The sequence below is a fragment of the Falco naumanni genome, chromosome 4 (genome assembly GCF_017639655.2).
Source record: "Falco naumanni isolate bFalNau1 chromosome 4, bFalNau1.pat, whole genome shotgun sequence".
Classification (NCBI taxonomy): Eukaryota; Metazoa; Chordata; class Aves; order Falconiformes; family Falconidae; genus Falco; species Falco naumanni.
The window spans coordinates 78950434-78972033 of NC_054057.1; the positions used below are offsets into that span (position 1 = coordinate 78950434).

The 21600-nt window shown below is 53.9% G+C and overlaps 2 protein-coding genes across 2 annotated transcripts in view; both read right to left on the minus strand.

Annotated features, from left to right (window-relative positions):
- Positions 1–3448: 3448 nt before the first annotated feature.
- CLEC19A (C-type lectin domain containing 19A) lies at positions 3449–13307 on the minus strand. Its single transcript, XM_040592028.1, has 5 exons — positions 13191–13307; positions 7589–7754; positions 7007–7100; positions 6103–6235; positions 3449–5364 (listed from the first exon to the last, which is right to left on the minus strand). Exons 1-5 carry the CDS (start codon positions 13285–13287, stop codon positions 5285–5287), a joined length of 570 nt encoding a protein of 189 aa, XP_040447962.1. The 5' UTR covers positions 13288–13307; the 3' UTR covers positions 3449–5284.
- Positions 13308–17124: 3817 nt separating this feature from the next.
- Positions 17125–21600, minus strand: part of SYT17 (synaptotagmin 17) — a 39107-nt gene continuing 34631 nt past the window's right edge. The window contains exon 8 of the mRNA XM_040593812.1: positions 17125–18324. Coding sequence (XP_040449746.1) covers positions 18128–18324 — 197 coding nt within the window. The 3' untranslated portion in view covers positions 17125–18127. The remainder of the gene's footprint in view (positions 18325–21600) is intronic.

Consider the following 21600-nt stretch of genomic DNA (forward strand, 5'->3'; position numbering starts at 1 on the left):
AAGCAGAGGATGGTGGTTATTCCCACGGGAGCAGGAGCACAGCCCTCCCGTCACAGCCGGTGGGTGCTGCTCCCCGGGACTCTCCACCCCACGGCTCCCACCTCTCCCAGCACACAGGAGATGGTGATTCCTCAGGCTGCCTTGAAGGCAAACCCCCTCGCCTCCCTGCCCTACAGCAGATTCCTGAGCACAGCCAGAGGAGGTACTTTATTCAAAGGAGGTGCAGAAAGCAAGCTTCTCCTGCAAGCCTTCCCCCGCCCTGCCCTTAGCCAGGGCTCCCACGGAGAGTCACCTGGATTTTGTGTTATCCCAGGCGACTGGATGAGTACAAACGGGTGTCAGGGGGGATGAGCAGAGCAAGCACACAGTTCCTAGGCCAGGAGTTGTGGTACCGGCTTTCTGCAGGAGGGATGCAGTTAGAACAAACCACACTCCCAGCAAAAATCCAGTTCAGAAATCCGTTTAATAACGGCACCCATCGCTCCCATAGAGCCCTGACAAACAACGGTCGATCAGCCTCCTGACGAAACGCTTCACAAATGATGCAATCAACAGCGCAGCATAATTTTCAAAAAATATAGATGAGCAAATACCTAGTTGCCATGGTAACCTCAAGAGCCGGACTAGACTTTTTTGCAGGTTACCAAATACAGCCACGTTTTGCCAACATAGCAGGAGCACAGCCCTGGGGACCCTGGCTGGGGACAGCAGCCAGGTATTGCTGGGGACCAGTGGCTCTTTCAGAGATCTGCCTGAAAACGCTCCACCCTCACCACAGTGCCAGCCGTGGATCTGTTCTCTCTCACATCTCCGTGTCTCCACGAGCTCAAGGCTGGCCAGTTTTACATCCTGAACCCACAGCGGGAACAATGCCTGCATTAGGTCTGCACTTCACTTCTTATCAGCAGCGTTTCTGACTCTTTGTACCCAAGAATGAAAGTTTCTAGCCAAGTTGCCAAGCCCCTGCAAAGCAAAAGCGCTCCATAAAAACCTTTACCATCCTCTTCAGGTGGCTGTGCCAGGCAGGGGACTGGGCTGTTGATCTGCACCCAGCGCTCCCTGCAAAGGCAGTTTTTGCAGGAAGGCTGGAAATCCTCGGCCACAAAAAAAGGAGGAGACCTCTGAGGTACCAAATAGGAGCAACCAACAGCAAAGCAGGCACTGGTGCTGGTGTGGCGCAGCCCCTGTGCTGCGCCAGCCCTGTCCTGGGGTCCCCCAGGCTGGAGGAGCCCCCAGCAGCCAGGACCCTCTCTGGAGGGAACTGGAGGTTTCACTGAGCTTTTACAATTAATTAAGGTGCCATCACACACCAGCAGCTTGCACGGTTGATCAGCCCACCTTCAATCACACCGACAGCCACCTCCACCAAGACCCTGCCCAGGGGCAGCTGGGCTCAGCCAGCATCTGCTGGGACCCGCACAGCACAGGGCCAAATCCTGCTCACCTTCCTCATGCCCTGCTGCTCTGTCTCTCCCTGCCACGCGTTTGGGATGTGCTGGAGCTGGGGCGTTTAGTGCTAACACCATCACACACATAGGTACTACCATTTATCTTGTGGTTGCATGGTTTGGGGTGGTGATGGGACCCCACTGCCATAGCCAGTATACATCTATAATTTACTCGGAGCTGCTGGAAACATTTTTTTTTTTTTTGTTGTTGGCCCTGAGATATTTTTGTTCCTTGTCAAAGGGAACTGCTCTGCAGCGTCCTTGCCCCGGGGCAGAAGCTGTGCTGCTACTCAGGCAATTAAAACCCAGGGAAACCGGGGGCGGGGAAAGGAGAAGCACCAGAAAAAGCTCAGGATTCAGCTATGCAGACCTTATCCTCCTAGTCATTTTCAGGAGGAAAAAAAAAATCTTAATGGTGCAGGCAGGCCCATCTCTCCTGCCTGCTATACCAGGGCCACCCTCTGCCCGGAGCTGTGGGCAATATTGCTTCTACAGACCAAGAAACGGGGTATAGGAGGGTAAAGCTGTTTGCCACCAATAGACAATTATTTTTGTTCACTCCCAGGCTACATCATATACTGCTTGCGCTTACCCCAGCTTTCACGCACTACAAACAAAGGTGTTTAGCTCCTAAAAACCTCCATGACATGAAAGGACCCTTGGGCATCAGTTGCCTGCAAGTGATGTCCAGGAGAGGCGTGGGAGAGTCCTGCCGCTGCCAGGTTTCCCATTGCCTGCACCGTATGGCAAGTCAGGATGGAGAAATTCAAGGTAACAGGGGACTTCGGGGTCATGGGACAAGGAGTACAGAAAAATAAAATAAAAAAGTTCAGCCCAAAGAGCTGGAGCTCCTCCTGACCACACAAAGTGTGGGACCATCCATGCCAAGGGAAAGGGCACGTCCCATCTTCCATCGAGTGCTGACCTCGCCAGATCCACTAGAAGTTCATTAAGGAGGTGAAAACTCCTGTGGTTTGCTGAATTTGATTTGATTCCTGTGAAACGGAAGACACTAGTGAGGAGAAAGGGTTGTTTTTTAAGTAAGGGCCCTGGAGCCTGGGGAGAAAGCCAGGGGGGCTGCAAAACAGAGCCCCTAGTAACTTTGGTCCTGACTTTCAGGTCACGCGTGTTCAGTTCTTTTTACCTGGAAATGAAGATGTTAATTGGAGCCGACAGCTTTCCTAGGCTTCCCCATTAGCAATATTTCTAGCCACAGTAGGGCCCAAGTCTTCAAACGCTTTCCCAAGGGAAGGTTTTAACCTTTCTTCTGACACACCTCATGCCACTTGCAGTTTTTTGGCTCGAGGCGTCCTGAGCCCCAGCCGTGATGAACTCCCAGCTCTCTGAAAACGGGACTCAGGAAGAACAGGGAAAAGAAAACTGGGGAGGGGAAGCCTGGAGCCCAGAGCTGAGCCTGGTGCTGTGCAGCACCAGCACCCAGCAGGATGGCCGCCCCCAGCACCCTGACCCTCCCCGGCCAGGTGGCAGCGCAGGGCACAGCCAAGCCCAAGGGGGTCTTGCGGGGTGGGCTGGCTCCGGGCCCCCAGCACACGGCTGATGCCCACCACAGGGATGGGACCACACTGGAGCACTGGTGCTTGGAGCTGGCAGTCAGTCAGCCATGTCCCGTGCCACGCGGATCCCGACCCTGCTGTCCTTGCACTGGCACTGGGCACAGGAGCCATCCACAGGTGACCTCCAGAGCAGCGATCAGACTGGTTCCTCAAACCTTTTTTCTGCCACAGATCAGACCCTACACGCTGACATTTTCTTGGCTTGTTGGATCCAAGAACATTTTTATTTTTAAGGCTGGTTTCTTTACATACTGTTATCATCCATATGTAGCTTATTGTTTTCAGATGAAGCAAAAGCCTCTAGAAACCCCATTCAATGCTGTCTGCTGCCCAGGACTGAAAACTATGCAAAGCGCTTACGTTCCATATAAATATACAGTCAGTGTGTATATATTTATATATGTAATCCCTTAAAAATAATACAGTTTTATTTATATGTATTATCCAGTTATATAAAATGTTCATATATATATAAAAATACATAATCAGGCATGACAGTATTTCCTTATTTAAGAAACTTGCTGCAACACATATGTTCCACTTACACCACCGTTACCCCCACTAAGTTCTGCAGTTTCTCTCCAGACAGGAGCACATTTTAGCTGAAAGCTGTGCTGACACCCAAGGAAGCAGCTCCCAGCAGAGCCTCAGTCATTTCCCTCATTGTAACCAGTGTAATCACTCTGGAAAGTCTTAGTTTTGAAATTTTATGTTTCTAAGATGGTGACATCAAGGGAGATCAGACAATTTTATGAGGATGCTTTACTCATCTCTGCAGGCAGTGGCTGAGATGGGGCGGCCCAGGGCTGTCCCAGCTGCTCTGGGGCTGTGAGACCCTGAGGCTTTGCCAGAGCGGGGACAAAAGGGACACATCACTCCCAAGAGACGGCAAGGGGCTGGAGGGGGAGGCAGAAACCTGCAAAGCCACCTGGATGCCACAGAGCTGCGTGGGACCAGAGGTCACACTGCAAGGGGCTCTCTGGCGAGCACTGGATTTGCTGCGTTGGACTGGGTTCAGCAGTGCCCTTGCAGCCATGTCCCCTGAAGCAGCAGCATGTTTTTGCCTCGATAGTGCTGTGCTTCCCTCGGGCCCTGGCACCACGGCACCCCCACTAGCACCCAAGCCCTGCAAATTCACCCACATGCAAGGAAGAAGGTCCCATCTCACTGCTGAGCAACTCAAGGCACACTGGGGCTGCCACCACCACATACATCACCAAAAATCATTTACCTGGAAGATGAAAGTACCTCTGTGGTGCCAGCGCAGAACAGGACATCAGCAACGACTACAGGGAAGAGCACAGTCTCACTAGGAACCAGGGCTGCACCGAGAGCAGTGAGCTCCCCTGACCCGGGGAACCCCCGGGCTGACCCCCAGCTGGTGCACATCAGCCCTTCACCCGCCCTCCCTGTAATTCGGCCAGCCCAAAGCAGCCAGGGCCAAATCCTGCTAACCTGCTGCGGGCAAGGGTGTTACGGAGCTGGGGGTGCCCAGTGGCCCCATACACCCCAGCCGCGGGGCTGGCGGGGACCGGGTGAAGGGCAGGGTGTGCACGCAGGCTGCTGCAGGGACCCCCAAAATCAGTTGGGAATCCATAAAATGTACTTTCCCAGGCATCTGCTTTGCCCCAACGCACCTTTCCAATACAGAGCAGGCTGGGGTAAATCCAGCTCCTTCCGCACGAGACCCCAGGTCCCCGGGGAGCTGCTGCCACTTGGGCACCAGAAACAGAGGAGCCTCCACCTGTTATTTGCCGTTTATTTTAGCGGAAAGAAAAATCACAGGCACAAGAGGCATTTTGCATAACTTAACAGAAAATAACACATTTCCTCCACTCTTCACAGACCAACGGACAAAACCATTTTGTACACACAGCGATTTTTTGGTGCTAAGTTTGGTGCCTTGATAAAAATCATGGGTTTCCTCGGCAATTTTTTGGTGCAAAGTTTGGTGCCTTGGTAAAATCATGAGTTTCCTCTAATGCGCTGCAACGGCTGATGTGAAACCCAAAGGCAGGCTCAGGCTGGAGGGCTCCTCGCCGCTCAGCGCAGCTCCTGTCGCCGTTTGCCCGTGGGGAGGGTGAGTGCTGGGCTTGTCCCCGTGGCACTCCCCGGAGGGACTCTGCTGCCAGGGTCTGCCTGGGGGTGCCAACAAGCAGCTCTGGCCACCCGTGCCGTGTCCTGGCCGCTCTTCCCTGGCACGGCTGGAGAGGTGACCCAAAATGGGGGGTGCAGGGGGGGGCACGGGCAGTTCCAGCAGCCTCAGTCCAGGGCCAGCGAGGGGATCTTGCAGACGAAAGGGAAGGCTCTGCCACAGGCGTTGTCGTTCCAGGAGCGCAGCGCTACCCCCAAAAAAACCAAAGTGTTAGGCATGAGGAGGTAACCGTGTGCTGCCCTTGGGACCGGGACCTCCTGCCGTTGTGAGAGGCTTTCCCTGGATGTGCCTCCATTTGTGCTGCTCCCAGCCGTGCCCCCTCCCAGCATCCTCATCCCAGTCCCCAGGATGCTGGCGGGGATCCCTGGTCCCAGCTCAAACATGGTAGCAGGGTGTCCCAGCCCCATACCCCACAGAATATCACCAAGCTGTGCAAGGATGGGGTGTTAAGGTATGTCCAGTGGGTCTGTGTACGCCTGACTGGTCCTGCTGGCAATATGGGTCTGAAGTGGGATTTTTGCACAAGCAGGGTCTTGCCCCACTTCAGCGAGATGCCCCTGGCCTGAGCAAGGAAGGGAAAAGCTGATGGGTATTTACACAGGCCTCCCGTGTTGGAGGGGAAATGGGAAAATGTGACCTTTGGCTAAATTCAGTAATTCTTCAAAGTGGATGATGCTACCCTCCTGCCGCTGCTATGGGAGAGGGAGATGGGCTGTGAGCAGAGGGAAAGTGAGTGTGTGTGTGTGTATGTGCTGAAAGAGAAAATACATCCCTTCTCTGCAAAGAAAAAAGAAAATAATAAAAATTAAAATGCAAATCCTCAGCCTGCCAGCAACCTCTTCAAAAAAGCACTAGCTGAGCGGATTGAATTGACTGACGTGCAAGTAAGACGTAGGGTGCCCTCGACACCCGGCGTGGCACTCACCACTGCTGTGCCTGTACCAGATCTGCACACAGTCCTCCTCCTCCGGGATGGAGTGGATGCCGTCGTCGGGCTGGCTGCCGTCCCAGTAGTGGTAGTCGTAGGAGGAGCCGTCCGTCCACTCGAAGTGACCCTCCTGCATGGGGTGAGCAGAGAAAGGCTGCGATCGCAGAGCAGTGTTTGCAGAAGGTGGGGGTCCCGCTCCCGTGCAGACCCCATCCCCACCCCCAGTGCCACAGTCCGGAGACACAGGAAGAGACTGTCACCACTCAGCAAAGGCCACACAGCTTGTTTGGGTTTTACAACTGAAAACTCAGCCTGGCAAGCCCCGGCATTCACCGTCTTCTCACCAGGGGAAGCTCAGAAATTAAACCCATATATTTTTTTGCACACCCACCCAATTCTGTCTTCCTTTTCCTTTTTCTTTTCCACTCCTTTCCCAATATGTACAAAAAATTTGCTGGCATGGGACTGTTCCCCTGATGGTCTCCATTTTCCTTTGTTACATATTAGACTATATATTTCCAACATGTCAGCTTTGAAAAGTTGCAGAGAAAAGAAAAGAAAGCAACGAAATTTGGTGATCACTGGCTTTGGAGATGTTTTCAGTTTATTTGCTCTTCTTGGACCAGCAGTACAATACTCTTTCTATTAGTCCATTAATAACATACGATGTGAATAATCAGTAATTATTAATCTATTAATTCTAGTAACACTTTTCTTTTAAAAGCAGACCAGAGGGGATGAAATGACAGCTTTCCCCCATGTGCTGCCCAACAGACCCTACACCACCACCTGACTGAGGCTGCATGGAGTGAAGAAGGAAACCAAGCAGCTTTCCAGCGAGAACATGCAGGGAGGTGACTTTTCCAAAGCCATTTCCCACATGATTACAGGGAGCTCTCACCTGCCGCAGGTCATTGAGTCCCGTCCAGATGTCAGTGGGGATGCCCGGCACACGGCTGTTCACTAGGTCGTACACAAAGACGTTTTCTTCCCAGCTGGCAAAACAGAGCAATCCGGAGGCGCTGAGGGGGTATGTCAGGCAAATGGTCGGGCATGCCCCCCAGCATTCGCCCTACGGCACAGCCAGACGGGCCCCCCCTCTTCCAATTGCTGTTGATTACTTTCCCAGGTCTGTGCAAGAGCTGCGTAGTGTGGGTGAGAGCTGGGGTAGAGGGAGCAGGGGGAAAAGCCTGTATAATCATATCGTATTTCCATCCCTTTTTCAAGAGTAAATACCACGGTTTTGGGAAATCTAGGGAATACTAGGTCAGTTTTCCTGCCAGGCCAGGAAAAGGCATTTTTTACACCACCTTTGCACACCCATGCATCAGATTTGACCTGGCTGCTGCTGCAGAGGGACGCTTAGGCTGGGACACGAGCCTGCAGCTGGCACAGAGGTTGTGCTGTGGGAATGGAACTTCATCCCCATCTTCCTTTTTCCCCAGCCGTGCCAGGGTGGGATGACATGTTTCTGCACCCTCACCTGTGGATGGAGGCCAGCTTGGCTGATCTGATGCCAATGGAGAACTCGGCACAATAGAGGTCGGCTTCAGCCCAGGTTTTGTTGATGGGGAAGTACCGGTAGCAATGGCCTTCGTACTCTGTCCAGAAGAGCGGGCAGGAGTAGGCATGGACAGGCTCCGGCATGGCTGGGGGCAGAGCAGAGGACATCCAGCAGCTGATGGTGACACAGCGTGGCCAGGCAGCTGAGCGGGCAGTGGTGGCAGCAGTGCCCAGCCCTGCTCCCCACACCTCGCCCAGGCAAATAACCACCAAACACAGGCATGGAAAAACCAACTGTTGCAGAAGCTGTGCAAAAGTTTGCAAAAGCCAAAACACAGTTTGCAAAAGCTGTGGGTTTCTTGATTTTAGCATCTGCCTGAATCAGGAGGGACATTTCAAGCCAGTTTGACATCATTTTAGGCAGAGGGGGCTTAAAATAAAGGCACTGACATTTGCTACTGGAGAAACCGAGATAAGGGCTCCTCTCACCTCCATCAGGCACTACCAGTGCCACCGTACTGGGATGGGAGCTGACAGCTGGGGGCTGCAGGGTTACGGCCACACTGTCCTCCTGCAAGGCCAACTTGCACCTCCTCCCTCCAAGAACCTCTCCCCCCCCCCCCCCCCCCCCCCCCCCCCCCCCCCGTGTCCCTGGGCCCGGACGCAGCCGTGCACATAGGCACGTGCTGGATTTTGGCCCCATAAATAGCCAGGAGAGGCGTGCATGCCGCCGGGAGCGGTGCCAGCCTATCTGCCTCCCGCCGCCAGATAAGAGCTGGGGCCCACACAGCTGCTCCTCCTCCCTCACTTCTCAGCCCAGTGGGGACATCACCCCAAAAGAGGCCATTTTGGGGGCAGGACACATTTCTGGAGCCTTTGCAGTTGCTGCTGTGTAAACACTGCAGCGGCGCCAACACCCCGTGCCCACGTTGTGCTCCCCACATCCCGTTGCAGGCATGATGCAGCGCGCACCCACACACCACCCACGGGTACCACCCGGCTAACCCCCACATCATGCAGCACATCAGCTTAACTCTCAGCTTTTTTAGCTTTCTGGCAAGGTTTTTCAGCCTTGGGGAACTGTCGGCACCTCGGAGCCAGTTCCCGCACCCCCATGGGGTCCCGGTCCAGGGTCAGCACTGCTGGTGGAGCAAGTGGGGAGGTGGGCAGGGCAGGGGGAGCAGGGGGTTATGGCAGATGTCAGATGCCATGAAACTATCCAAGCAGGTAACAGGCTCAAGCCCGGAGAGGTCAGGGTGGTGTTGCAGGGCCCCCAGTACTGAGGGGCTGCGGGGGGAACGGCTTTCCCCAAGGCTGGGGAAGAGCAAAACCCTGCCAGCAGCAGCATGAGACGAGACGTGGGAGCGGCGAGGGCAGCGCTGGCATGGGGAAAAGGAGAGGCAAGGGGAATTCAAAGCAGCTGCAGGAGCATTCGTGGAGCTGAATCCTTCCCTGCTTCAGTGCTGGCAGCTCCGGGCGATAATTTCATATTTCATCAGCTCTTTCCACATGGGAATCTCTGAGCATTTTACAAACAGCCACCAGCTAGCCCCTGGGTCCCCTCTGTCACAACCTCCTCCCAGGCGACAAACCACAAATACAAAGAGCTTTTTTTACCTCCTGAGCAAGACGAGGAGACCAAGCTGATTGCTGAGCCCTGCAGTGCTGTCACCCCATCACCCGCCTTGGGACACCCAGCCATCCCCTCCGGAGGACCTGTGGCTGGGACCAGCTCTGCACTCCACAGCAACAAACCTGCCAAGAGCAGTGAGTGGCTTGCAGGGCTCTCCCATCCTCACTGGCACTAGTTATGGGCTTTGGAGGCCAAGAGATAAAGTACCCCAGGCTGGAAATGAGCAGAATAGCTTTAGGGGAGGGTGACCAAGCTGCAGCCAGCTCTCTCATTCACATCCAGACATTCATCCATTGGGAAAAACCTCAGAACAGCCCTAGGAAATGTAAATTATTCTATTGTAGCAATAGAGCTGAAGGACCAGGAACACCAAGAGCTGATGTGATTTCCTGAGAGAAAGCCCTCCTCCCCTCATGATGCTGGCCAGGGGGGTCCCTGTCCCCACCAAAAAGCGAAGCACAGAGCAAGACTGGAGCATCAAACCCACAGGTCGAGGCTTCAGCTTCATTGCCAGCTCATGGATGAGCCGTGCCCCCCCATTCAGGACACGGCTGGGATCAGGTCCCAGCTCACCGTGACTCCAGGTTGCTGCTCCCTCCTGCCGGGGGCACTCCGGAGGTCTGCGGCAGACAGGCACCACCAGCTCCCCCAGCAACTGGGGTTTTATTATAGAGGCTGTGAAGCACTTCGATGAACTCTTCACCTCTGGCAGCACAGTGACAAAATTCACAGGGCTTAACCCAGAAGCATCCCCAGCAAATGGGGACCTTCGCTCCCAAGTGTTAATTGCAGTGAGCGTCCTGGTGCCCTGGCTCCAAGCCAGGTCCGTCAGCACCCCAATCGCCTGGGAAAATCACCCTCATTTTGTTCAGGGCAGCTGAAACAGAGTCAGAGATGGAGACAGTCCTTCTTTGTTATTCCATACTGCTTCCCATTAGGTAGCATTAATTTGACAAGCTTCAGCGAACTAAAGGTGCCTGAAGGAATTTAAGGTTAAATATACCGAAAAGGAAAATATGGGAGGTCAACATTTAATTAGCATCTTTTCTGTTAGGTCACGATCAGAGGTTTTGGCTGTCTCTTTGGAGGAGAACTGTTGCTCCTAGTCTTACAGGCAGGAACTTTGCGGGTGCTGCTTTATCTGGGGTCTTTGGGGACTATTTCTAGCAGAAAAGCCATAAGAAATTTGATGTATGCTTGTGAGTATGGGAGACCATTCGTGGCTCTGCAGGAAAACCTCATAACCCAAGCCAGCAGCTGCTGATGGTATTTTGACCTAAAAGAGGACAGGGGAAGCATTTTGGGGCTTTTTAGACCTGATCCTCACTTTTAAGCACCCCAGTAAAACATCAGCCCCAGCAGCATCAGCTCCTTTGCACTGTGCAGGAGCAGCATAGCTACTGCCTGTGGGTCAGGGGCTCCTGCTGACCCTGAGTCGGTTCATCCACCGTTCCCAAATTCCCGGTGAAAAATGGCAAGAATCCTTCCTCCCTTTTCTCATTTACAATGCAAATGGTCAGGGCCATGTTTTAATGCAGCACCAGCAAAATAGATGTCCAGACTTGGCTGAGACCAATATTCATATCAGGCAGCTGTTACTTACTCAGAAAAGCTGGAGAACAAGAATTTTGGGTCAGAAAGAGTTTTGTACTCTCTGGATTTGTATCAGTGCCAACAAAACTGGAGTCTTTTTATTTATTTACTAGCTGAGACTCACTGTGGAACCACCAGGAAAATCACTTGTCAAAATCTTGCAGAGGCTGGCACTGCTCTGCCAGAAAGTTTCACTTCCCCAAGTGGCCACTTTCCAATTAGAAATACTTAGCTGAAAAAATCCCAGCCAGTTTCACAAGTTTGTTTGTTATTTCAGGATGCTGCTGAAAAAGATAGAATACCAACTGCGTGACTCCCACCGACCCAGCTGGCAAAGAACATTTTTTTTCCTGAACAGCTTCAGCCCAAGGTGCAACGTTGTCCCACCTCCAGCAAATCGCAGATTTGAGACATGAAGTCTGGGGCTAGGACAAGGTTGGCAAGAGATGCCCGTGCAAGGAAGGCTCCTGGGGGGCTGCAGCTCCATCAGAGGACAGCAGATCAGATCAGGTCAGTGCTGGCAGTAGATACTCTTCTTTCTGCAGAGCACCAAAGAGCTCTGTTTCATCAACAGCTGAGGACTTACCGAAAAGCTTAGAGACATTAGGAGACACCTCAATGAAAGGCATGGTCTTGACACACACCCCTTGGCACATCCATAAGCTAATGCTGCCACCTGACCTGAAAAAACAAGTGAACCTCTTCAGCTCTTGGCAAGCAGCTGCGTTTGGAGGGTGTCCATCAATGCCCAAGAGGCTTGTCTGAACTTCATGCCAATGGAGAAGAGCTGAGGAGATCCCCGTCACGTGGAAGGCTGGGTCCTTCCCAGGGCACAGCTGCTGGCAGAGCCCCTCCACTGATACCCAAGGGCTGTGATGCCAAGGGTGAGGGATGGGCAGCGCTCCCTCGCTGGTGGTCACAGCTGGGATTCAGGACAAGCCATCCTGGTGCTCACCAACACTGAGTCACTTCTTACCAGCTCAGGACCATGAGGAGGGCCAGCAGTGTGGCTTTACCCCATGCTGGCACTGCTGGAGCAGTGGGCAGTTACAGGGGATGGGTGAGACGACGGGGCTGGGGCAGGGGACCCCCCAGGACAGCTTTGGCAGAAGCAGCCTGTGGCAAGGCTGGGGCTGTGTGTCCAAAGCACCAGCTGAGCCAGAGCTCCATCCCACCACAGACTCAACACGTCCACCAGCCCATAGGCTCTTTATTGAATAAACCCTTTATTGAATTATTACATTCAAAAATAAAGAATAAGTGTTAAAATGGGGGGTTGGTGGGCAGGAGCATGTGGCAGGGGCTCAGACAGCGCTACTGCACAATGCTGGGATGCCCCAGGTCACCCATGGCTTTAGGAGCACGTCCTTAAGCACTGACACTACCGTCATTACAGACAAACAACCCCACCTTCGCGTTATTTGGAATATTTCCTTTTCATTAGTAGATGTAGAAGCCTCCTGCTTCGCACCCACCTTCAAAACAAGTGGATCGGAGGGGTGGGGAGTGGGGGGGTGTTGGCCTCCGCGTGCCTGGGGGATGGATGTATGGAGCTGGAGGAGACAGGATCCACTGATGGACGTGAAGCCCATTTAATAACTGGGCACTATTTTACACACTCCTGAAGTGTTTCTGAAGGCGCATGTTAGAAATTTCCAAATGAAATATTAAACCCCGGTTGAAGCACGTTGGAAGCGCCATCCTTCCACGCAGAGGGCTTTGCTTTTTAAAATCCTGCAACAAAACCAAGCTGATCTTACAGCTTGGACCCCCCGCCACGGCGTTCGGGGCCGTGCGCCCGCAGCCGGCACCGGCAGATAGCGCTTATCTCGCAGAGGCTTTTTTCCTCCTTAATTAGTTTTGGCGAAGCTCCCACGGATTAGGCGTCTGGCAGGGAAGCTCCTATGGATCCTTCTTCCCGGGAACTCGGTGCACAGCTCGGGGGAGCCCCTTCCCCCTCCCGCTCCCACAGGGAGCGGGCAAACGGCGCCGCCGCTCCCACTCGCGCCAGCCAGGGAAAAAGTTCGCCAGAAACTTCCGTGCCATATAGCAGCCACCGGGGCAACCGGGGGCAACCGCGTACTGGTGGCCACTGGCAACCGGCGTGAGCGAGTCCCGGGGAGCCACGGCCGCCCCCGGCGGGGAGCGCCGCAGCCCGCGGCCAGTGCCGCGCCAGCACGGGGAGGGGGGGGCGGCCCCGCGCACACGGCCCCGCGCATCCCGGGACCCCCCCGCCCCCGGAGAGAGCCGGCCCCCCCCCGCCGGTGCGAGGAGCGCTGGTTTCCAGGCCGGGGGGCAGGCGCCCCCGCCTCTCGCCGCTGGAGCCCCCGCAGGCCGCCCGGCCGCCGGCACTCACCTTGGCTGATCTTTATGTTGGTCTGGGGGAAGGCCTGGGCGCCCAGCAGCGCGGCCACCAGCGCGGCCACCAGCGCGGCCACCCGCCCGGCGCCCATGGCCGGGGAGCGCGGCCCCGCTATGCGGCAGCGACGGGCGCGGGGCTGGATATAGACGCCGCGCCGCCCCCCTCCCCCCGGCCGCACACGCCCCCCCGCCCGCCGCTGCCCCGGGCCCTGCCCGCAGCCCGCCCCCGGCAGCCCCGGCACACGCCGCGGAGCCCCCCGGCCGCCCCCCCGCCGGCGGAGCGCTGCCGGCCCCGATGCTCCGGCCGGGCGCGGCGGGGGGTTCCCGGCGCCCCGCAGCCCCGCGGTGGGCCGGTGGGGCAGGGGGTCCCGGCGCTGCCCCCGCCGCCTGGCCGCCGTCTCTCCGTGTTTCTCCACCGGGGGGGCAGCGCCCGGGCACGCCGGCACCGGCGGGACGTGGGGCAGCAGCCGCGGCGGGGTCCGGGGCTCAGCACCCCCCTGCGCCCACCTGCCGGGGCCGCGCTGCGCCCCTGAGCGCGGGGAGCTCCAGCACCAGCCAGTGTTAGCGGCAGGCAATGCGAGGCAGCGTGTCTCCTTTCTGCCGTCTTTTTTTTTTTTTAAAGAACTTCAGATTTTTTAAAACGCTGTATAAAGTCCTTTTCTACTTTATATAGTCCTTTTATACTTTTTTATTTTATACCTTATAAAGTCCCTACTGTAAGGAAAACAGTACAGAGGTACAAACACTATGAAATTTTGTGGTCCTGCCCCATTTGCAATTAAATGCCTTAAATCAGTGTTGAAAGAACTGCTTAAGCAGACGCTCCCTGCCGTTCTTTTTTTCTTCTTAGCTACAGATTAAAATTTTCAGCATTTTCTGGGACTTCAGTTGGGATGGTCCATTTTTACAGGCAAGATTCAAGCAGAACAATGTGGGGTGACACAAAGCTTTCAGTATAGTAAAGCATCCAGATTTACTGAAGTGATGGCAACTGATTCAGTCAACTTTCATACATTTTCTTTGCATTAAATAAAACCTTTGAAGAACAGTCCCTGCCCCTCCATTAGCAGTTCCACACATTCATCTGAAACTATATGGCTCAAGGAAAAGCTAGTGATGTATCAAGCCACTAAAAATGAAGGAATTCAGAGCAGCCGAAGCCAAGGCATGCCTTCTCCCTTCCTAACGGTGCACCATCCCCAGCTAAAGCCAGTGTCACCAGCAATTACCAGCAAACTATGACACAAAACTCTTTGAGCATATTCAGCTACTCCCAAAGCACAAATGTTTATGCTTCAAGAGGGAGCAGAGATCCAAAATAACTTTAATCCTGTTTGTAAGGACAGACCCGCTGTAGCAGCATCCCCCAGCACAGGCGGGAGCACTGAGCCCCCCAGCCGGCGGCCCTGTGCCCGGCACAGCAGCTGGCACCAGCTTTGCTGCCAGCACTGGGAAAGTACACGCACGTCGTGCACGCAGGGCTGTCTGGAGCTGTGGTTGCACTCTGGGTTACCTGCTGGTTTCACAAAGCAGGAGGTGTTTTACCTGCTGGATACAGCCTCGGGAGGACAGCCATGTCTCCTTTATTCAGCCCTTCTGCTCCTCTCCCTCCCCACGCTGTTTTCCGATCACCTTGCAGGGCTGGAGCTCCTCAATGTGCTCTCATCCCGCTTTTATTGACCTTTCCTCAGGGCTCTCTCACCAATTTTTAGCATCTTACCTACGTGACACCCCCCTCGCTGTGAAACAGATACCTCACAGCTCCAAGGACAGACTGGTGGGTCAGAGCGCCTTCTGCTAACACTCCACCCCCAGGGCTTGAGCAAAGCACGTGGCAGGTCTCAGGTCAGCTTCTGAGGATGCCCAGAGCTCATGCTGCTGCCCACAGACCCCAAGAAGAATGTCATAGTCAATGGCAGTGGCTGCTGAAACCACAGCCTCTTGCCTGAGCCTTTCTGAGTTCCGAGAAGGGGTCGGCTCCCTACAGCACATTTGCCCAGGCACCCTGTGGGCTCTCTCCCCACGGAGATTTATCTTCAAGATAAACCAGCAGGAAGGCAGAGAACAGAGATTTCCTATTGACCTCGCTGAGGGACAGAGGAGGAATTTCACCTTCCAGAGAGGCACGCTAGAATTGAAACCCACCAGCCACCATGCTGGGAACGAGGATGCCCGTGCACAGCCCTGTGGCAACCACCCTCCCCATCACTCTGTGCTGGCAGCAGGAACCAGCTGCATGCAGGGGTCAGTGAGACGTGAAGGCATTCACCAGGGGACAGCATGCACAACCACACCAACAAGGTAAGCTCCCACCTGCGTTCACCCCCAGCCACAGCAGCTGGGTGATGGTTCAGCAATGAGGTCATCCAGGCCTTTTTTGTCATCATCTATGCAAGGCCACGCTGTGCTCTGCCCGGGAGCAGAGTGTTTGTGCTGTCACCCTGCCCCAGCCGCCGAGAGATGGCTTCTGGATGCAGTGGGGAGACAACATCTTGTATCCATTGTGCTCCCTCCTCCACAATGGCAGGGTCACCGTATCAGACTTGGCTGTCACATGGAGAGCACACACAGGGATGCTCTGAGCGCAGAAGGGAATTAAGCACCCACGACTCAATGTAAACTGGAGCAGATCCCAGACTGAAGGCGTGCTGGAGGGATGCTGGGATCAGAGTTACAACACAGACCTTCATGCTGGAGCACAAACACTCTGGTGAGCAGCAAGGACTATTGACTGAAACACCAACATTTGCCCGAGCAAGCACTAAGGCTTTTTTTGGTTTGTTTTTTTAGGTCACCTGTCCCTAACTGTAGCAGCCAAACAGCCAACAGAGGTGAAATAGGCATATATATGTATGGTTTTCTTTTTAAAGATCAAAATATTAAAAGCACAGGAGGTAACAGGATTTCATTCTGGGCTGCATTTGATGAGCAGAGGGGAGGGAGACGTCGCCTGCCCTACCGTGTGCCAGCTCCGGACTGTCATCGTCCTCATCAGCTGTTTCAAAGGTGGAAGGGCCACGAGCAAAGGCAGAGCTTCCCACAGCGCCTGGCCCCAAGCCCCAGCCCCAGCCCCCACCTTTGCCTGGCTCAAGGCAACTCTCCCGCTTCCAGCAAAAAGGGACAGAGCCAGGTCAGACTAAGAGCACGCTGGCTTGCACCTCTCCCTCGCGGCTGAAGGGGACCCTGGGGACCAGCATGGCCATGGGAAGGCAGGGAGGGGGAGCCAGCCATGGGCTACCACCCAGCAATTCCACAGGTGAGCCAGGGAGCAGGTATGGCCAGAGCCTGGGGCCCTTTCCCACCTCACCCCCTCTGACCTGGGGCAGAGCCCACCCATCCCTAATTGCCCCCAGGCTTCCCAGTGACAGGACAGACAAACACTGCTGAAGGCAGAAGAGATCCCTCCTTCTCCAGAACAAAGACAGGGGAAGACAATAAAGTCATGGGCCAGGACCAGCTCCCTTCAGGGTGATGTCCTTTTTGTTTTGATTTCTTGAATGGGCTGTAAGCAATATACCGATTTTTATACAGTCTCAATAATTTTAATATTTCCATATTAATCTAAATAATAAAAAAATCAAAATAATTCAGAAATTGATAAATAGAGCAATAAAAATTAATAGTAAATCTGGGGCCCGTTCCTGCAAAGAACCAAGATGCAGAGCCCACTGCAGAGGCTCGGACCCGTCCGTGCCGTGGGTGTGCTGTGGCTGGGAGCCGCACATGGCCGGACCACGGCATCTGGCTCGCTCTCCTCACTGCCCTCCATCAGCAGGTCCCCAGATCCTCTCAGCTTGCTCCTGGTCCATCCACAGGGAGCACCAAGGTGGCAACCACCAACATTCTGGCTTTTCTTGTGCCATAAACATAACTGATGGAGCTCGACACAAAAATGCATTCTGCTAACAAGCATCACCCAGTCTACGTGACACAATTAAATAGAATTTTATTTTCAATAAATATACAATCTGCATCATACCAGACAATACACTGTGAAAAAATAAAATGTACAGAAGCAACCAACAGGACAGCTTGACTGTAGCTAAGTTCACTTAGTGACCTGGAGAACTACCTGGGTTAACACACACAACACAGAAAGAGCCACTGCAGTCTGTGAGAGAATTAAAGTTGTGGATTTTGGGTCTTCTTAACCGCAAAAGTCCCTGCAGCAGGTTTCTTTTGCACAACACAGGTTTGAAAAGACATGAGCTGGCTTTCCCAGTACAAATGCTATTGGAAATGTTTACTTGGCTACATTATCACTGTATCTACTTGACGCACACAGACTGCTATCGAGAGTGGCAGGTCTCACCGCTGACGTGACACTGGGTCCGTTTGACGCGGGGCCCCACGGCCACGCGCGTGCCCCAGCACACAAATGCACGCGTATGTACCAACAGGAGCTTAATTCTGTTAAAACTAGTACAAGGACAAAACTGGAGTCAGAGTCGATTTCACCACAGGTTCTACCATTTAAAAAAATATTCTAGCCTAATTACCACGTTCACCAACGAGAGCACACGGGGACTTATATCTCCGAGAGGATGAGCCATGGATTTGGGCTGGAAAGACAGTGGAGGCAACTCCCAACTCCTCCACCCGCTCAGCACTTGCCACGGCACCTCCACGCGCAGCCCACGCCACCTGGCCACGCGCTCCGCCGCGCAGGATGCAAACAGCCGAGCGGTGCCAGCTGCGAGCGGCAAGAGGGCCAGCCGGCCGGGCCACTGGTGGCCCCGGGGGAACGGCCAGGACCCTGGGGGGGGGACACGGTTCACAGAGGCCAGCACGGCCGGTTGGGTGCCGGCAGCTGCTTCAATCCAATGGAGCTGCTGTGGGGTGTGTGTAGGGTGTGAGGTGGGGTGTTTCAGTCGGTGGTTTGTTTTTTTCCCTCGCCCGCCTGCTTGATCTGGCTGCTATTAGTCCTGCACCTCATGTTACCTCCAGCGACGCCGGAGAGACGCGGTCGCACTCCTCCCGGGACCGCAGGCTGTGCCACTGCTCCACGGCCGTCCGGTGCGCGTTCAGCATTCGGCGCCAGTGGTTGGACTCGGGGGCGCCCGTCGAGTACTGCCCGATCACGATCCTCCCAATGAAGTCGTTGCTGCTCTTCACGTTGTGCCCATACACTGGCAAGAGAAGAAACAGAGACAGGTCAAGGCAAAAGCATCACTCGCCCCCCCCCAGAGCCATGCCCACATGTCCTGCAAATGTCCCCTCACGCAGCACGCCAGCCTTCTGGGCGTGCAGCTCAGCACCTCAGAAACGTTAGAGACCCCTCATCAGGAGTCTGGAAGGAATAAGGTAAATACCACAGATTGAAACACAATTCAAACAGGACATAACTCTGCAGTCAGGATGGTATTTAGCCAGAACAGGTGAAGTAGAAACACAGAATAGTTTGGGTTGGAAGGGACCTGAACGATCATCCAGTTCCACCCCGCTGCCACGGGCAGGGATGCCTCCCCACTAGCGCAGGCTGCTCCCAGCCCCATCCAACCGGCCTCGAAGCATCATGTAAAGACATGGCCAAAGCTCTGCCTCGGCACAGGGCAATGCTGACAGCAGCCAAGCAGCCCACACCTGGGTAAACGGAGAAGCAGCATCTCGAACTGTTCTCCGAATGCAAGTGTAATTAATGAACAGTTCCAGCGCTCATCGACAGCCTTCCCGACTCGGAGACATGAATCACACATATACAGGCTGTCAGCAGGATGTTTATACAGGAACGATTTGCCATAATTATCACTGCAGCTACTCGTTAAGAGTCCAGGAAAGCAACTGAGGGAGAGACATCAACCCAACACCCCGTCCTTTGGATTAGCCCAGTCTCCTGGAACGAAAGATCGCAGACGGCAGCAAACTCTAATGATGGGCCTGATCCCAGGAAAGGCTGCACACTCCCACCGGACAGGAGGGAAACCACTGTGTGTTCCACGGATTGAAGCCCTGCCTTGCGCTCATTAGGAAGTGGAACAAAAAGTCTGTGCAAGCTGAAGCCAGGATACCCGCGGGCGCTGGCTGGAATATTAAGGATTAATAAACCTCCTCAGGAAAGAGAGGGGTTTTTAAGAACAAATGTCTGCAGGGGCTCCAAATCCACCCAGGCTTGTGCAGCCAGAACAAGTTCCAAGGGGGGAGCACAGCCTGGCATGGGGCCGGGAGCCTGGCACAGAGCTGGGAGCCTGGCATGGGGCCAAGCGCTGCTGCCACTGCCCCTGCCAGCAGCACCAGCGCTCCTGGGCTGCTGGAAACCAGTGCTGGCAGCAGCAAAGTCACATTTGGGATCCCTCATGGCAGCATCCCCTGATGCATCACCCTTCCAGGCAGGCAGGACACTGAGCTCTAAACACTCAACCTGGCTTTTAGCCACACATCCTCATCCAGGCTGCATATTTCCCAGCAAAATATACCCCACCACGAATTAATATTATTTTAAGATACTGCTCTGTGCCTCTACAACCTCTCCATGCTCTGCCAAGGCTGGATCCCACCAGCTACTGCACCAGCTCTCTCCAGCTACTTGCTCTGAGTGACCAAGTCCCACCTGCCAGCGCAGTCCCCAAATCAGGCTGTGCAAGGTTACATCTTGCTGTATACCTTCAGACAGCTCTGACACACACAGCTTATGGGCAGAGAAGCTTCTGCTCATCAAATTACCTGGGGATATTTCTGGTAATGGCAAACCTTCAAATGTCTAAATCATTTTTCCAAGTAATTGCACTAAAAAAAAAAAAAATACCCTGAAACCCAGGGCACTGCAAGTCTATCTCCAAATGACAGTTAAAAATGAACTGGGGTACACCACCCCATTAGGAAGACTGCATCTCTTCTGCTTGTCGCCACCAGTTATCCAGGGGTGATGCCATCAGCTCTCTGCCACTGTCAAGAGGCCAGGCTGGTGTTATTTGCAAAGGCCACTTTCTGAGGATGCATTGAAGACTTTTAAGCCATCCATCTCCAACTAGTATACAGCTTGTCAGAGTTATGAATGAGTTGTTCTACAAGGCGATGGATCACAAGTGTAGCTAGCATGACTATGCTAAATGTCCTATGATTATGCTAGAGAAATCAAATATCATGATAAAATCACACAGAAGTACCCCCAAACCAAATGCCTCCCAAAATTTTTTTTTCTCCCTTTTCCTTCTTTTTTTTTTCCAGAATGAAAGAAGATGAAGCCTAATCCTGGGAGACAATACCAAGTAATTTAAACCAAGAAGTCTTAAAGGCCATCAAATAATCACAGGATAAATTAACAGTGGGGAAGTACCCCAGGCATACCAATTTTTTAAAAATAATCCATGTCAGCACTGTAAAATGAGTAGGTGTGCTAAATGCACCTGCTATTTTACTGTTGATCCAAGTATTCTGAATTTTTGTAAAGCATTTTGCTAATCTCATTGTGTCAGGTAATTAGCATGTTAACGCCTTTAAGGTAATTTATGGGCAAGCGTTGTTGCTTCTGTTAAGTAGTTTAGACAGCACAGAAGCAGACTTATTGCTGAAGAACAGGGAAAACATTTTCCAAGGCCAAATGCTTACTGACACACAGACCGTAAGAGGCGGCACTAGATCTGACCTCAGGTTTACAAACTTGCAGCTTCGCAGCAGCAGCCTTTCGAACTGATAAAGAGATCTTTCTGTGCCAAAAATTCAGCTTCACTCATCAGTTCACAAGCCTTGAAAATGCAAGGACATACCTTTCTCAGAGGCTAAGTGCTTTAGCTCACTCTTAAAATGGTCAGTGTTTGCTGAGCAAATCCACCGATGGTTGAGCTGCACAGAGCTGCTGCGTGGACCTTACCCAGGAGAAGGTGCTAAAGGTGTGGAAATAAGCTCTTTGCTCACATTCAGGAGCACAGTTTTCCCCATTGCTGTCACGGATTGTTCCAAGGACGGCTTGGAAAGGAAAACCGTGGGAGCCCCCGAGCACAGGTGGGATGCTGGAAGCAGAGGCTGGCTGTGTGGCTGCGCTCCGCCGTTCCACACCGTGGGTGCCCGTCCTGGCGCAGGGACAGCGAGTGGCTCTGCCTGGCTCCTTCCTCTGCTGCAGCAATCGCTTCCCTTCTCAAACCCATTAGGAATCATTTCGCTGAACACCAAAAAGCACGCACCAGCTGTTAGGCTTATTACACCCATCACACTCATGTCTGACACTTCAGTCTGCTCCGAAGCCCGGCAGAGGCAGTTACCATCACAGACCCCATGTGCACCGCTCAGGTACCCACCAGTGCTGGCGGGGGCTCAGGCACCATCCCAAAGGGACAACTTTTCAAGACACAAGGTGAGCTGCACACCGCTCCAGGGCTGAGCCTGCCTGGCTGGAAGGGGACCTGCGGATGCAGCAGGCACCAGCAGGGAGACCTGGCAGCCCCCCAGCAGGAAAGCCCGCAGAGCCTGGG

Excerpts from the sequence above, each read along its gene's own strand:
- CLEC19A (XM_040592028.1), bottom strand. The coding sequence starts at position 13,287 with ATGGGCGCCGGGCGGGTGGCCGCGCTGGTGGCCGCGCTGGTGGCCGCG. Across the intron at positions 7,101-7,588 it reads AAGCTGGCCTCCATCCACAG|CTGGGAAGAAAACGTCTTTG; the intron begins GTGAGGGTGCAG and ends CTGTTTTGCCAG. Across the intron at positions 6,236-7,006 it reads GACTCAATGACCTGCGGCAG|GAGGGTCACTTCGAGTGGAC; the intron begins GTGAGAGCTCCC and ends CACCCCATGCAG.